The sequence below is a fragment of the Glycine max genome, chromosome 20 (genome assembly GCF_000004515.6).
Source record: "Glycine max cultivar Williams 82 chromosome 20, Glycine_max_v4.0, whole genome shotgun sequence".
NCBI classification, from domain to species: Eukaryota; Viridiplantae; Streptophyta; class Magnoliopsida; order Fabales; family Fabaceae; genus Glycine; species Glycine max.
The window spans coordinates 39,811,488-39,826,869 of record NC_038256.2 but is presented as its reverse complement, the minus strand read 5'-3'; the positions used below and the strand labels follow the sequence as shown (position 1 = coordinate 39,826,869).

Sequence of the window (15,382 nt, the reverse complement as noted above, 5' to 3'; positions counted from 1 at the left end):
AATTTTAGAAAGGGGAAGAAATAGAGGGAGACAAAATCTCTCTTCCCTATTCCCTCTCCCTAAAAAAATTGGGGAAAAAATGGAAGAGAATTTTTTGACTAATTAAACTAAATTATTCTTAACGTATGTAGTAATTGTATTTAATTATTTTAAAGATATAATAGTAAGTTAATTAATTTTTGCTCTCTATTTAAAAAAAAACAAATAAAGTTTACGTCCCTTCCACCCTCGATATATATTAAAATCTCTCATCTTTCCTCCTTTTGAGAACTAAACAGTACATAAAATTAATGTTCTTATTATTATTGTTGAAAATAACTTTGCGTTTATAAGCAGCTATAATAGTAAGGTAGAGATCCAATTACAAATTTGTAGTTTTGAGAAGAGTTTCTGGTACTAATCCATTTCATTAGAAGTGAAGATCCAGTTCTTCATCATCATGTATATTGTCGCAAAATTAAGCACCCACCCAGAACGGCCATAATAAACAAAAGGAAGAGATATATATGATCTGAGTTAAAACTAAAAGCATATATATATATATATATATTGCTAGGTTGCTTATACTTAGCAAAGCAACGTAATTCCCAGCAATTTTAGCATTTCCATAAGAACAATAACCAGCACATGCGTTCCCAAAATAATGTGACGAAAGTCAAACTTAAAATAGACAGATCAACCAATCCACGATCTTACTAATTTATATAAACTAGTCGATACCCTATCATATATATCTTGGATAGCTCGAATATATGCAACCCTAACCATGTCACACTCGTCTTGTCTTGGCTACTCTGACTTGTAATTTAATAACTTTCATTTGTGGCATGTTATGTAAATGAATTTCGTTACTGATCAACTTCACCATACCTCTCTAGTAAAGGCTGTACCTAATTGTTGTACTTTATATAGTGGAAAATGTAATTTTCGGTCATTATCACTATCCCTAAGCACTAGGTGTATTTAAGGTTCGTCTTTACATTAAGACTGCAATTTTTTATTTTTTTTTATCACGAAGGAGAGTTCTTATAAACTTCTTTCCCTCAAATTATGCATGGTGCATAAATAGAAACATCAAGACAGAGCAAAATGAACATTTAATGTAAATTTTCTTGATGAGTCTGACGATTAAAGATTCTCAGTAAATTTACAGCTTTCTGTTTGGCTATAAACCACCTGTCACTAGACTAAACTTCTATTTCGCGATCTTTATCATTGAGATTTGGGGTGTTTCCTTCCCACAACTCAAGTAGTTCCCTTTTCATCCAAGAGATCACAACTACAGGTCCCAAAGTAGAAGGCACCTACATAAACCAAGAAAAGGAACATTGTTAAAGTGAAACCAATTTATTTATGTATTGGAATCCACATACCACCTAAAGCATAAAATCACCTAAACATGAAAATCAGCTGCACCAGGGTTTACAAGAGTAATTTAAAATTGTCATTAATTGATAATATAAACTTAAGTTTATGCCAGGAGTAAGCTTAGTTTTCATTTTCTGTGTGTCAAAGCCCTGATTTCCTTGTATCAATCAAGAGATATTAATGTCTGTGCCATGGTCAAGGGAAACAAGAATACAAAATGAGATAGGTTCTAGTTTAAATATTGTTCATCATTATATAAGATGAATATTCAAATCCTTAAGAATGATGCACCATTAACAATCATGGGAATCAGAACAATGGATTGGGTTTCACAGAGTTTGAAATTCAGCCAAGCAAATTAACTTAGAAAAATACACAGATAGACATGAATTTGATGTACCACGTAGTTTATGCAATGGACCACTAGAAAGTGAAAGTAGTTCTGACATTTTCAGACTTGGATCCTAGAAAACAGATGACAAACTAATTGCATGATCCAAATGGCTCAGTGTGCAAACTCAATATACAACATACTTATCCATGAATCTCTCCCTACTGAAATCAGAATTTGGTTGTAAAAATATGTTTAACAATTTCAGTTTACTGCTCCAATGCAAATCTTGCAAATGTATCTTTTATTGCTAACTGCACCTAGTAGGAACACAAAATCCACTTTTACAAGAGCAAGGGTTATACACAACAGCTATCAATATGATAGCTACAAATGCTGGTAAAAAAGGGAGGGAAAAAGTAAGAAGCAAGTTTTTATGATCCATCCAACGGACAATGATCACCTCACATAGATAATGGATGGAGGCACAATCTCCAGTTTTGACCTATTTAGTTTAACCCAGTAAAATCATATACTCAAGTCAAACTCATAAGTTTGAATTTCTAGATGGCAATTCTTCAAGTTGGTATACAATACTTATAGACAAGAAAGAGAAATAACCAAAGTTAAAATCATTTAGATTAAACAATCACAGTGACTACTTTCTTTTATCTGTTGTGCCAACCATAATTTCCAAAAAGTCATCCTATACTTGCATTTTTAAATTTTAAGTAACTTAAGCATTTCATAGGGTGTATTGAATGCTTTCACTGCTCCTGAGGACACAAACATAAAAACCCTTGATAAAATAAGATAATAAGAACAGAAATTCTGGTATAAATGATGAATAAAGGTTGGAGAAAGTAAAGGTAGCAAAGAAACCAGTATTATGACAAGAACAAATAGAAAAACAGAAGTACCAGATAAAGAAGTGCAGGTTGAGGTGAGTGAGTCAAGACACCAGCAGCCAAAGCAGTTACCAGGCCAATGGCATACCCGGGTAGCGCATACCATATGTATTTGTGCCCCTTTGAGGAATGTAACTCTAAGAGATTTACTGTATCCCTGCTCTTGCGATAATCAAAGCAGAGGACTAAAGCCAGTAGCATGCCTGGGATAGCCTACAAAAGATGAGCAAAAATTATAAAACAACAAACACATAAATTTTGAAGAATTAGAATTTTAAAAATTTATTAAAATCTTGGCAAGCTTAGGTTGACACAGAAATGTAATGATATTTTATTTTATATAGCAAATGTAATGATATTATAAATGCAGTAATTGATACAATGTATACAACATGATGCACCGGAGACACAACATAACTTTCATTCAAATCAAATCACCATGCAGCACAAGAACCCTTTCAAAATTCAATCAAATATAAATTGATGCAGGGGAAATGGAAGAAAAGGGGAGGGGAGGGAGGTTCCAGCGACAACTAGAGTGCAGTGAACAAGGACTATCTCTTTCTTATTTAATTTTTTATTGCTCTTGCATAAAATTTACACGAGGTATTCAAAATCATAATCATAATAAATGTCAACCCACTTAACCTACATAAAACATAGCAAGGCATGATCCAGCAGGAAAACGAAAGAAAGAAATGCACAGCATTTCACAGGCAAAATCAATTTAAATCAAGTAAATGCAGCCTTCCATAGTTCCAATGATTTCACACAGTAAATCCAACACACCATACTACTTCATATGAAAGTAACCAAATGAAAAGACAATCTAAAACTTGGAAACAGTTAAGGACATGTTCTCATACAGTAAGAGATCTTAGAGAGTAAGAATGTCATACCATGTCTCCTAAACCAAGCATCATGAAGTCTGTCGCATTCTCTCCAGGAACAACACCACCCAACAAATTTCTAGGAAAAACAATCTTTACAGGCAACTCTAATTTCTTAGTTATCAGTTGCAACCCAGGAAGACCGATACTATTGGCAACGGTGTGCACAGGATTTGATGCTTGTTGTGTTGCCACCGATACCATGACATTTGCACCAAAAAATCTTTCAGAGAAGAAAACCCAAAAAATGTCATACACGAATAGACAAAGAAGGAGCATTGCACAAATTTTGATGTTTGGGAGACGCACATGGCTTACAAACGCGACGCATATAGATATGCCTAACAAATTGTTCAGTATCCAATGACCAGAAACAAGCCAAGCAGCCACCGTGAAAGAGCACACTAACAATAGTATTGCTTGGATACGTGTGAAAGATTTTGAACAACAGCGTGAAACAAATGGATCAGCTAAACCAAACTGTGCCTTCAAATAGGCAGCATAAGGAGACAAGCAGAAGAAAAGGGAGGACGCAGAAGCAACAGCAGTGAATGCAGTGAGAAGCTGTGAGACAGATGAGAACAAGTAGAACATCAAAAGCAAGCTAAAAGAGCTCATCACTGGGATCATCAATGCCTGAGACCTATCCAATGTAATCGATGCTTCAGAGAAGTCCCGATTACGCTCCATTTCTTTCCCATAGTTTAGAGCTCGAAAAGCAGCACCAAATGTCACAGCCACAGCTGTAGTGATAAGTGTGACAGGCGCAGGCTCCAGCAAATACAAAAGCTTCCAAAGGGATTCCATCATACAAGAGGCACAATTATCTCAAGCCCACTTTCATGCAAACACAACTTAACCCCTATGACTTTGCAACCAAAGTTGCACAGTTTTAATTTTGAAGACAAAAACCTAAGCAGTTAAAACCGTGCAACCTGCATATAGCAAATGGAACTTGTAAGCACATGTAAGTATTTTCATTCCTACCACACACACATACACACACACAAAAAAAAACTTCTCTCAGGTCTACCCACTATAGGAGTAGGAAGAGTATCATCCATCTAAAACAAAACAAAGTAACAAACCATCAGAACATGTTCACATTATTGTTTTATATACCCTAAATTGAAGCTCGATAATTTCATTCTACAAAGCAATTAAACCGAGTATTGCACCCAAAATTCCAATCAACCCCTAATTTCACTTCTCACGATCACATGGATTAACCCAAGAAACAAAAACGCACGACCACCTACTGACATCGCAAAAGTTAATTTTTTTTGAATCGGAGAACAAAAATTGTGCACACAAACGATGATCTAACCCATCACCGAGATTGAAGCGAAGTGTGTTGTGGAAGAAGGAGGAGGAGGGGATTGGGAAATTAGGGTTTAGAGGAAAGACTGACCTTGGACTTTTGCAGAGGTTAGAGAGACACTTTGCTTTCGGTGCGCTCAATGGGGAATTGGGGATACCACCCATTTCTCGCAAGTGATGTGAATGTCAATCGATCCATATTTTCATTTTTCAACCCACTATTTTCAGCTATTTTCCATGTGTCCCCTCGTTTTGCTTTAATTTCCTAACGTGGCAGGTGCCATGGTGGAAAAATGTGAACTAATCTTGGTGAAAAGTTGAAGACTACGAGCATGTTTGGAAATTAAATTACAAATATTTTGGAAGTAAAAATGTTTTATAAAAGGATTATAATCTTTGTTTTTATTTTTATTTATTGGATTGTATTAACATGCATATTATAACAATTTTATCTGTAAATCAAATATGTACTAATTCTTTCATATGATATTTATTTAAACTTTAAAGAACTCATATATTTCAATAAATATTTTTGTTAAATTAATCCTCGGGTTTAAATTATTTGTCAATTTTTAATTAGTTTCTTGAGCTATTTTTTAATTGAGTTTGAACTTATATTTATTTTATAATTAGGTCCTTATCAGTAACTTCTTAAGGAAAATTAATGACAATGACCTAAATATAAAAAAAGTTTAAGAATCTAATTGAATTTTTTTTAAAAATAATTTAGGAACTTACTAAGTGATTTAAAAGTAAATTAAAAAGCGTACAAAGAATATCTCTTGATTGAATAATTTATTCAGAATGAGTGCATTAAGTCTACCAAATAGAACCTTTAAGGGGAACCCAGGAATGCAGTCAAGGAAATGATCTACTCTGAAAATTGATCTACTTTTGAGAATGTTGAGTTTATAACATGCAAAAGTGATAATATTGACGCATATATAGAAGCGATAATACCGCCATGGAGAGATAAAAATATTCAATATAGACTTATAAAAATGGCAATACTATATTCACAAGTAGCTTACAAAAGCTTAAGAAGAATATTGTAAATGCCTAAGTAGAATTTGAGAATTACTCAATAGGTTCTTGAAATATTTGAAATTTTTTTATTAGTCCTGGGACAATTTTTTTAATTGAATTCTTAAACTTGTATTTGTTTTTTTTTTTTAATTAGGTCCATGTAGTCAATCCTGTTAATGAAAATTAACGGCAAAAATTTAATTAAAAAAATAAACATAAAAACCCAATTGGCAAAAAAGAATCAGAAACCTAATTAAATTTTGTTAAATAATTTATAGACCTGAAAATTAACTTAACCAATTTTTTTATATACAAAAATTTGGAGAAATTCATTACATGACTAACTAAGTACATAAATTAAGTAACACAATTATTTCTTCATAATCATTTATTTTATTCAATTACAAAAGAGAGGTGGGCCATTCAAGAACTTGCATCAGATTAATACTGATATGGAGCATATTAGATGGTTGGTTTCCGCAAATAGAGCAGGTGGTGTTGAACTGTGATGGGGCAGTGGCAAAGCTGTTTTGTGATCATCTATGGCAGTTTGTTTCTTTTTAGGAGCTGAAGGCTATTTTGTTGGGTATTAAGATGGCCTAGTTCAAGGGTTACAGAAAAATTAGAGTTGATTCGGATCCTCATGTGGCAATTCGTCTTCATGCTTTACCAGCTGACATGGCTCAAGTTTGTTTTCCTAGAAGCTTTTAGGCCTTTATTTTCATGTTATTCACCAAAAATAAAAAATAAAAAATAAAAACAAGAATGCACCAATCCCAGTAAACAAAACCAGAAGACAAAGACCAATCCCTTTCCACTAGCTCTGTTTTTTTTTTATTAATTATCAATTTGGAACCAAATTCTTTTTAAATAGTTTAATTTCATTCCTAAATTTTTAAAAAGTTTAATTTAATCTTTAAATTCTTAAAAATGAATCTATTTGATTTTCAAATTATTTTAAATAATTCAATTTCATCTTGTAATTCTTAAAAAAATTGAAACTAAATTGATCTATTTTTAAAATTTTAAAAATTAAATTGAATCTTTTAAAAATTTGAAAATTAAATTGATTTTTTTTAAGAAATTGAATTCAAATTGAACTATTTAAAAATTTAGGCGCTAAACTGAATTATTTAAAATAATTTGGGAAATAAATGGATAATTATTATTTATTTTTTTGCTGATATTGCCGCTAGCTCTGTAATTCTACTTTTTTCAAGAGAGTTCTATAATTCTACTTAATCAATTTGAGTAAGTAGTTAAATATTCAAAAAAATAATTTTATCGTGTATAGAAAATACAGGTAGTTTGTATTAAATGTGCACCTTTGGATCAATAATGGTTTTAATTGAGGTAAATATTTTATACCTAGATTTAATTTTGAAATTAGAAATTAAAATTAAAAATGAGCTTTGGCAATTTTAATTTTTACATTTGAAGAATCATTTATAAATTCACAAAGCAATTTCGTAAACTAAAAAAAAATGGATGAAGAATTATATCAGTGTCATCGATAGGTGAAGAGCGTATTGTAAATTTGTAATGGAAGATTTTTAGAGGAAAATTTAATTTTCAAAATAAATTTAAATATAAAATATTAAAATAATCTACCCTCCAGAGATATCAACCTTCCTTCTGACAGACAGCATGGGTGTAACCCATATTAGATTTTAGTCCTTTCCTTTTGTTGTTTTAGTTTTTCTGACGCATAAAAAAAAATCATTAGTGTAAACTTTATTTTTGTGAACTTTGGCGTAAACTAAAAAAAATAGAAATTAATTTTTGCATTTAATTAGGACAACAGAATGTATTGTTGTAAATTTCTTACATTATTTTTTATTTCTACAAATAAAAAAATCTAAATATTATATAAAACTGACATTAAGAGGATATAAAAACTTAAAAAGTTAAATACTAAATAAATCAATTAAATGTTATTAAATAGCAGAGACATATAAATATTCAGTATGTAAAAAATAATCATTTAATTTCTTCTGTATCAAACATTCAAACTCTACCTCCTTCCCCTCTCCTATTGGCTATTTTCATTCGAACATGAACCTCGTCGTGTTCTCTCAGAAGAGAGGCTTCTCGTGATCAAAACGTTAGTTTCGAACGCTAGTGCTAGCAATGCTTGTAAGATATTCATTTTTATTTATTTTCTTCGTTTCATGATTTATTATTATTAAAATTTGGAGAATCGGAAATTTTGTAGTTTGGTTGGACGGGACTTTACCTGCGTATCATTTGGACAGAAGATTTGGAGCTGGCAAAGACAATTTAAGGTACTATACTATACACTGATCGTTCTCTATTAAAACAAATTAGAAAAATTAATTAAAAGTCGGCCATGTTTAATTAATTGTTTATGTGAAAGATATAGCAATATTAATTGGATATCTTGGTGACTTTTAAGCTCCATTGTCTGACTCAATTTGAAATGTTGCAGGTCACTTAGAAGATCAAACTCAACATATATGTTTTCTCAGGCTTCTCCATTTATCATTGAGATGCTCTTCATAGAAAATTCTTTGATAGGAACAATAAAGGGTGATAAAGAAACCAAAAGAGAAAATGTGGTTCGAATTATTTCAATTATTTTTCATTCATTACAACATAATTTACTTAATAAAATGAATAGACTTTGTTTTTTTTTCTTAGGTTTAAAAGCTCAACAACTGTGTGCTTCTTGTCTTGGACCTTGATACATGTTATCAGTTCCCATCCCTCAACCCCTTTCTCTTTGCTTCCAGTTTTTATGCTAGTACTAGGTAAATGAAAGTAAGAGTAGAAAAATGGCATATATTCGGAATTTTTAACTTGAAAATTTTCTGAATGTGAGTTAAGAAAAATCACAAGACCTAGTGTAGAGAAGTATCTTTACTATTAAAAGTAAAATTAAACTATCTCTTTCAATATATATAAAAGAATCTCTCAATATTATCGTGTATGGTTGAAATATATCTTTCAATTGTATCACCCAACAATCAAGGTTTACAATTAGTTTTTCTATAGCGGAAATATAATTATCTTTTTCACGAGGAGAAGGAACTAAATTGGATTGAGATTTACCCGGCCTATGTAGACTTCATGTTTAGTTTGGTGAAATTATGTTTCTTTTCTTTCTTTACTGTTACTCTAGTGAAATTTTATCTAACATAAGCGTAGAGTTCCTTTTGTAACTACTTATCCTTATTTTCAGTTGTGTGTAATCATGGAAAGAATGACTATACCACTGTTGGAGAAAAAATTTGATAAGTTATTAAAGTCTAAATTAATTTACTTGATTCACCACCATGATGAGATTTTTGCTTCAAATTATGTGTTTTTCATTTATAATATTTGAACCGATAATTTATCTAAGGAGATTAAGTTTTAGTACCAATTAAACCATTTTCTTTAAATTAATAATATATATCATCTAAATAATTTTTGGTCCTTTTATCTTTTTAACTCAATCATTCTGATATTTTAACTACTTGATAGTTTATTTTTATTTTTTTGAAAGAAACTATTTGATAGTTTATAACCACCACAAAATGTGTTTCATAACCACTACAAAATATAAAATACTAAAAGGATTACTTTGAAACAGTAACAAAAAGGATAATATTGACTTAAATTCAAAAGTTAAAAAATCAAAATAATCTTTAAAAAATACAAAAGGTCAAAATAGATTTTTACAATAAAAAAAACAAAAGTGTATTTTAACCTTTATATGTATTAAAGGAAAAAGAGGCGCTCCGAATATCTAATTCTATAATGAGAGAGAGAAAGCTAAATAGAAAATGAAGTATGACAAAATGTGGTAGTTATTTAATGAAAAAGAATGGTAAAAGTGTCTACAAAATGGACACCAAAATAGGGTATTCCTATTATAATTGTTATAAACGATAAATTATTGATTAAAATTTGAACAATAAATGAAAGAAAACTTAACCTAAAAAGTGATGTCACGATATTTATAAAATCTCACCTCACTTAAAAGTTGAGGTTACAAGTTGTTTATAAAATTCTTTTGCCTCAACCCATCAAAACGTCTTTTATTAGAAAAAAAAATCATGACGGTCCAGTGTACAACTTAGTTAAGTGAGTTTTATATCCTTGCCATGTGTATTTTTCACATGATAAATTGTAATTTCTCTATAAATTTTCAAACATTTAGACAAGAAAAAAGACTTATTTTTATTAACTTTGTTTCCATGATATCATCTTTTATAGATTAAAGATTAAAATTTCAACACCACAGAAAAGGAAACATAACACAAAAAGGTGATTTTTATATACTTGCCATTGTATTTTTGAATTAATAAATTTTAATTTTTTTAACAAAATTTCAAACTTTTAAACAAGGAAAAATACTTATTTAATTTTATCAACTTTCTTTCCATGATATCATCTTTTATAAATTCTAGATTAAAATTTAACAAATAGAAAAGGAAACATAACACAAAAGGTGAGTTTTATATATCTTCCATCGTATTTTGGAAATAATAAATTGCAATTTCTTTAACAATTTTCAAACATTTAAAGAAGGGAAAATACCTTTTTATTATCTTTTTTTCCATGTTCTTATCTTTATTATAAATATACATGTGATTAGGCAATTGATTAAATACACTATATATATTTGATTAGTAAAATGGTGTTATTTAAGAGAAAATGATAAATAAATTTAATGAACTAATAAAAAAGCAACTTCAAGAATTATGAAGAAATTTATCAAATCTAAACTATTTTATCACAGGTAGAGATAGATAAAATAACAGAATAGATAATATTTTAATTTTGGATTTTGATAAAAAAAAAAAGCGTTGAAAAAATCAATTAGATTAAAAAATGAACATTAAATGACTATTTGTGTACTTATTAATAAAAATATTTTTTTTATACATATTTAAATTCACTTTTTAAAACTTAAACAAAACTCAAAATATTAAGATAGCAATTATTTTTTAAGAGAATTAAGATATTAACTATTAAAACAAATTATTAGTTTTGATTAAAAAAATAACACTAATATAGCTGATAGTAGTACGACGTTCAGAAAAAAAAAATACTGATAGTATGATATCAATTAATTTATTGAAAAATTATGGAAGTATTTTCCGTTTCCAAACTCTCTTTCTCTTGTAACCAAAAAAAGACACATGTAAAAAAAAAAAAGGAAGAAAAAACTCTCTTTCTCTCTCACACAGTCACACTCATAATATATTTTGTCCTTTAAAAATTAAAATACATGTCTGCGCTTTAATTAGAAGGGGCATCCTGCCTAATTTAGTTAGTTATACCAATGATCTCTTTGCTTACCGTCAAAATCGATCTTATCGCATTCATACAAGGAAGAAGTAAAAAGATTATATCCTCATCACTCACATTATTTGTGATAAAAAAACAAAATAATTAGATGTCTCATATGTGAATAATTGTATTAAATATTTATGAGAAAATTTTTCATCCATAAAAATCTTATCAACTCCAATATAATTGTCTTAGTAAAAAAAAAAAAACATTAATCTAAGTGCTTCATCAACCCTAGAGTCATGCACCAAGTGAGATTAGTTATACGCACAACACAAGTTGGCCAACAAAATGGACCTACCACGATAAGTCCCCAGACTACAAAAGTCTACACCTCTTGCTTTCTTTTTCCAGCCTCGTCTCATCAAAGACAACACAGCTGTACAATTAAGTCTACACTTCAAAGAAAGTGGTTACTTACCCGAAATTCCCACTTATATATATATATATATATATATATATATATATATGTCCATTACTCACGCCACGTTCCATAAATTGTAGTTCTAAAGTCATGTGATAACATTGGAGGGTTTTAACAGAATATCTGTACACTAATAATTGAGAAACTAAATTTCTAGACCCTGCCATTATTAACCAAAATTAAAAACAAATGATCGCATCATGTACATTAAAAGAAATGAAAAATATAACTGAGTTGAGCTTATAAGATGAATACAATCTTGTAAAAAAGAACAATCTATAAAAATATTTATCATTGAAACATCAATAATAACATGTTAAGGATTTCTAGAGTGACTAATTTTGCATCTATTAGATTACTACATTAATACCACTCCTTGAGGGATGAATTGATGCAAAATTACTTCATTATAATTAGTAATCTGAATTAGATATTTAAAAAGAAAGTTTCATACTTGATTCGAGTACAATTATCTTTCTCTATATAATGCATTTAGATTTAGCGTCTAGCAGTTTGTTTGCTGGAAAAGAGAATTTAAAAGGGGAGAAATAAATAATAAAATTTATATCTTTACACTTTATTTTAATTAGGAATTTTGATCTTAATTTATTTGTACAAAAAAGTGAACTATTGCTTGAAGATTGAATTTCACCAAAAACCAAGCCCCACGGCAGCAGCAAACATGGTTTGGTTGCCATCATCTTGGTCCATATTCTGTTACGTGGTGGGTCCATTCCACACACTTGGAACCTCAAAGCTTTCGTCCATTTCCTTCCTTCTCATCCATTTTCCCTCCTTAATTCCCCTTCACGCCTTCACGTCCACCTTGTCCCAATCTCCAACTCCTTCCCCCCTCCTCTCTTTTCTTTTCTATCTCCAACACCAACACTGACCAAAACGACGCCGTTTCGTAAGCTTCCATTAACCGCAATTCGGAACTCCACACTCACATATTCTCCAGTTCCATTCCTTCCACGGTTTCCTTTTTCCCCTTTCTAGCTCTCATATTCCGCTTGCGCCAAACTATTTTTATAACGCTGATTGCGACCCGAATTAATCTTTATCCATTGCGTTGAAGCAATTCATGTGGCGTCCACTTCACTTACGTGGATTTCCAAACACTATACATGAGGAAACTCCGTTAATCTGAATCCATTGTTGATTATTCATTCCTCCAAGTCCAGACAAAAAGCAAAACAACGCGCTTATTTCTAGATCTCAGCTTTCTCGATTCTCCTTTTCCCAAGCGACTCCGAATCCCCGAAAAAAAACAACAATAACACACGATTCCTTTCTTCTCTACGAAGATGATCAAGATGAATCTCGCGTTCGCATTCTTGTGTCTATTCACGGTGGAGCCATGGCGCGTTTGCTCGCAACAACAACAACAGAGGCTTCTCGTGAACATGACGCTCGTTCCAAGCGCTCGTGCTAGTGGCGCTCGTAAGTTCATGATAATTAATTAATTTGTATTATTATCATTATTATTATTTATTAAAATTTGGAGAATCGGAATTATCTTGTAGTTTGTTTGGACGGAAGTTTACCGGCGTATCACTTGCACAGAGGATTTGGAGCTGGTAAAGACAACTGGCTTCTACAATTTGAGGTACGCCGAACTTCCTCTACCTCTTCAAAATAAGATCGAAAAATTAATTAAAACATGTTCATGCCATGTGTATGGGAAGGATATAGTAATATACTACTCATATTATATGATATGATATGTAATATATTTATTCATTTTTGTTGTGTATGAGTTGTTTGCATCTTGCTAGTGTAATTGACTAATTGTGTTGAAAAAGAATAAAACGAGTAAGTTGCAGTGTTGTTTTTTGGTGGCGTTTGAAAAAGTGGCGATGGTGGGGAGAAGGGGGTGAGACCGCCGTGAGAGGGATGATTGATTATTGGTTGGTTTCGAAATGCCATACGACAGTGGCTTTTTTGTCGTCTGCCTAGAGTTTTGCGCGCGCAGTGCTTTGGGGAACTGGAATCTGCTGTTTAACTACACGCTACACAGGTCCAACAGATACAATCTTTGCTTACGTGCTCGATCTTTATTGGCGGATAGAGTTTTGTTAGTTTATCTCTAGGAAATCCAGTAATCTTGTACTAGTATTTCTAATTTGATTCATATTCTAACGACATATTTAAATATTTATTTTAATTTTATTTTGTGATAAATGATATTATGTTGAAAATGTTGATAACATTTATTGAAATTAAGAAAAATAATACAAATTTCAATAAAATTATTTCCTAATAAATATTATTTTTTTTGAAATATTTATTTTCTTAATTTATATGAAAAACTTTAAGAGTAATAGGTAGTAATATTATATTTTTGTAAAATTTTTTGAAAACTGAAAAGTAATTAATGATTAAAATATGATTTTTTATTTTATTTTTATGTATTGATAATATATGTTAGTTAATCTTAATATATTAATAAAAAGGATAATTAATAGTTTTAAAACGATGTACTATAATTTTATAAATAAAGTTTATATAATCAATGTTTTAATATAATGTTAGGTTTTGTGATAAAATATTATCAAAACTTGTCAATTTGTATACAATATATTTGATTAATCATTTTTAAACGTGAAGATGCTTATTATTATATTTTATTTATTTTGTGATACATACATTTATTGTATGTTTTTATAAAATCTTAAATTATTAATATTTTAAATGTTATATATGTATTCAATTTTAAAATTTAAACTTTAACTTTCTAATTCACAGCTTTATTTTTTTTAAATTCCTTTTCTCTTACAATTTCTTTTCTTCTCTCAAATCTTAAATATTTCTTCTCTAAAATTATTATTTTTTATAAATTTTTATATTTAATCTTTCATACTTAAATTTATATTCCTTAAAGATATTTAAACTAATAAATAATATTATAAATAAAATTCATAGAGCCAATTTGTTTAATGCAATGCTATATTATATGATAAAATATTTAATTAGTAAAAGTTATCAAGTTTTAAATTATAATTTTTTTTGGGTAAAATTTTAAATTATATACTTGATTAGCCATTTTTTCATGCTGCTTGATTAGTCATTTTTAAACATGAATATGTATTATATTATATATTATTTATTCTTGTGATACATGATTTTATCATTATATTCTATGTATTTTATATTTTAATAAATGCTTAAATTAGTAATGATTTTAAAGTTTTATTTTTAAAGTTTTATTTTTAAATTAAATTTTCATTTATTTTCTTGAACTTTTTATTTTATTATTTTCTAATTTTATATTAACAATATTATACTTAATTTTATATTACTTATACTTTCAATTAAATTTATATATAATTTCAAAAATAAAATATATTTAATAAATATTATAATAAAATGATATAATTTATCATAAAAATGTTTAGAAAAGGCTGAATTTTAACAATTGTAAAAAAGTTAAAATTTATTTATGATTAATTAAGATTGTCTTTAAATAAAATAAGTTTGAAAATTTACGTTAAATTTATATTATTAATATTAATTCTTTTTATATTTAATTTTTAGGTCATCTTGCTAATAATATAAAATATTTATTGATTTTGTTGATGATTTATTTTTGTCAAATGATTTAATCAATCAACTTTAATGCAATCTTTTTTTTACACAATATTTTTTCTATGCACCCGGCTTAAACATGAAAATTTGCTTAATAAATTCAAATTCATCTTTATTCAACCTAATAACATGTTGATTCCTCTAATTTAAGTTAACTCTTGTCTACAATATAATATTTGTTTTAGTAAACCCATTCAATTAAAATGGAGGTCTTGGTATTAAATTA

The 15,382-nt window shown here is 29.2% G+C and overlaps 2 protein-coding genes across 5 annotated transcripts in view; one reads left to right on the top strand and one right to left on the bottom strand.

The window, feature by feature from the left end:
- Positions 1-1,090: 1,090 nt before the first annotated feature.
- On the bottom strand, positions 1,091-4,976 carry LOC100794976 (signal peptide peptidase-like 1-like). Of its 3 annotated transcripts, none has more exons than NM_001289268.2 (4): positions 4,909-4,976; positions 3,507-4,432; positions 2,620-2,820; positions 1,091-1,304 (listed from the first exon to the last, which is right to left on the bottom strand). In NM_001289268.2, exons 2-4 carry the CDS (start codon positions 4,305-4,307, stop codon positions 1,188-1,190), a joined length of 1,119 nt encoding a protein of 372 aa, NP_001276197.2. In that variant the 5' UTR covers positions 4,308-4,432; positions 4,909-4,976; the 3' UTR covers positions 1,091-1,187. The 3 variants fall into 3 exon arrangements, with proteins under 3 accessions (NP_001276197.2, XP_006606124.1, XP_040868990.1); XM_006606061.4 differs by having other exon boundaries at positions 4,620-4,910; XM_041013056.1 differs by lacking the exon at positions 4,909-4,976 and adding an exon at positions 4,761-4,877.
- Positions 4,977-12,337: 7,361 nt separating this feature from the next.
- LOC100794453 (pectin acetylesterase 9) overlaps positions 12,338-15,382 on the top strand; it is a 9,957-nt gene continuing 6,912 nt past the window's right edge. Inside the window, exons 1-2 of one of the 2 annotated variants that reach the window (XM_014772930.3) lie at positions 12,338-13,011; positions 13,095-13,177. In XM_014772930.3, coding sequence (XP_014628416.1) covers positions 12,876-13,011; positions 13,095-13,177 — 219 coding nt within the window. In that variant the 5' untranslated portion in view covers positions 12,338-12,875. The remainder of the gene's footprint in view (positions 13,012-13,094; positions 13,178-15,382) is intronic. The other variant, XM_006606059.4, reaches the window with a different exon arrangement.

Bases quoted from the DNA above. Each gene is read 5' to 3' on its own strand.
- LOC100794976 (NM_001289268.2), bottom strand. From the start codon at position 4,307: ATGATGGAATCCCTTTGGAAGCTTTTGTATTTGCTGGAGCCTGCGCCT. The intron at 2,821-3,506 runs GTATGACATTCT...CATCTTTTGTAG, and splicing joins TGCTTGGTTTAGGAGACATG to GCTATCCCAGGCATGCTACT. The intron at 1,305-2,619 runs GTACTTCTGTTT...TGGTTTATGTAG, and splicing joins AACCTGCACTTCTTTATCTG to GTGCCTTCTACTTTGGGACC.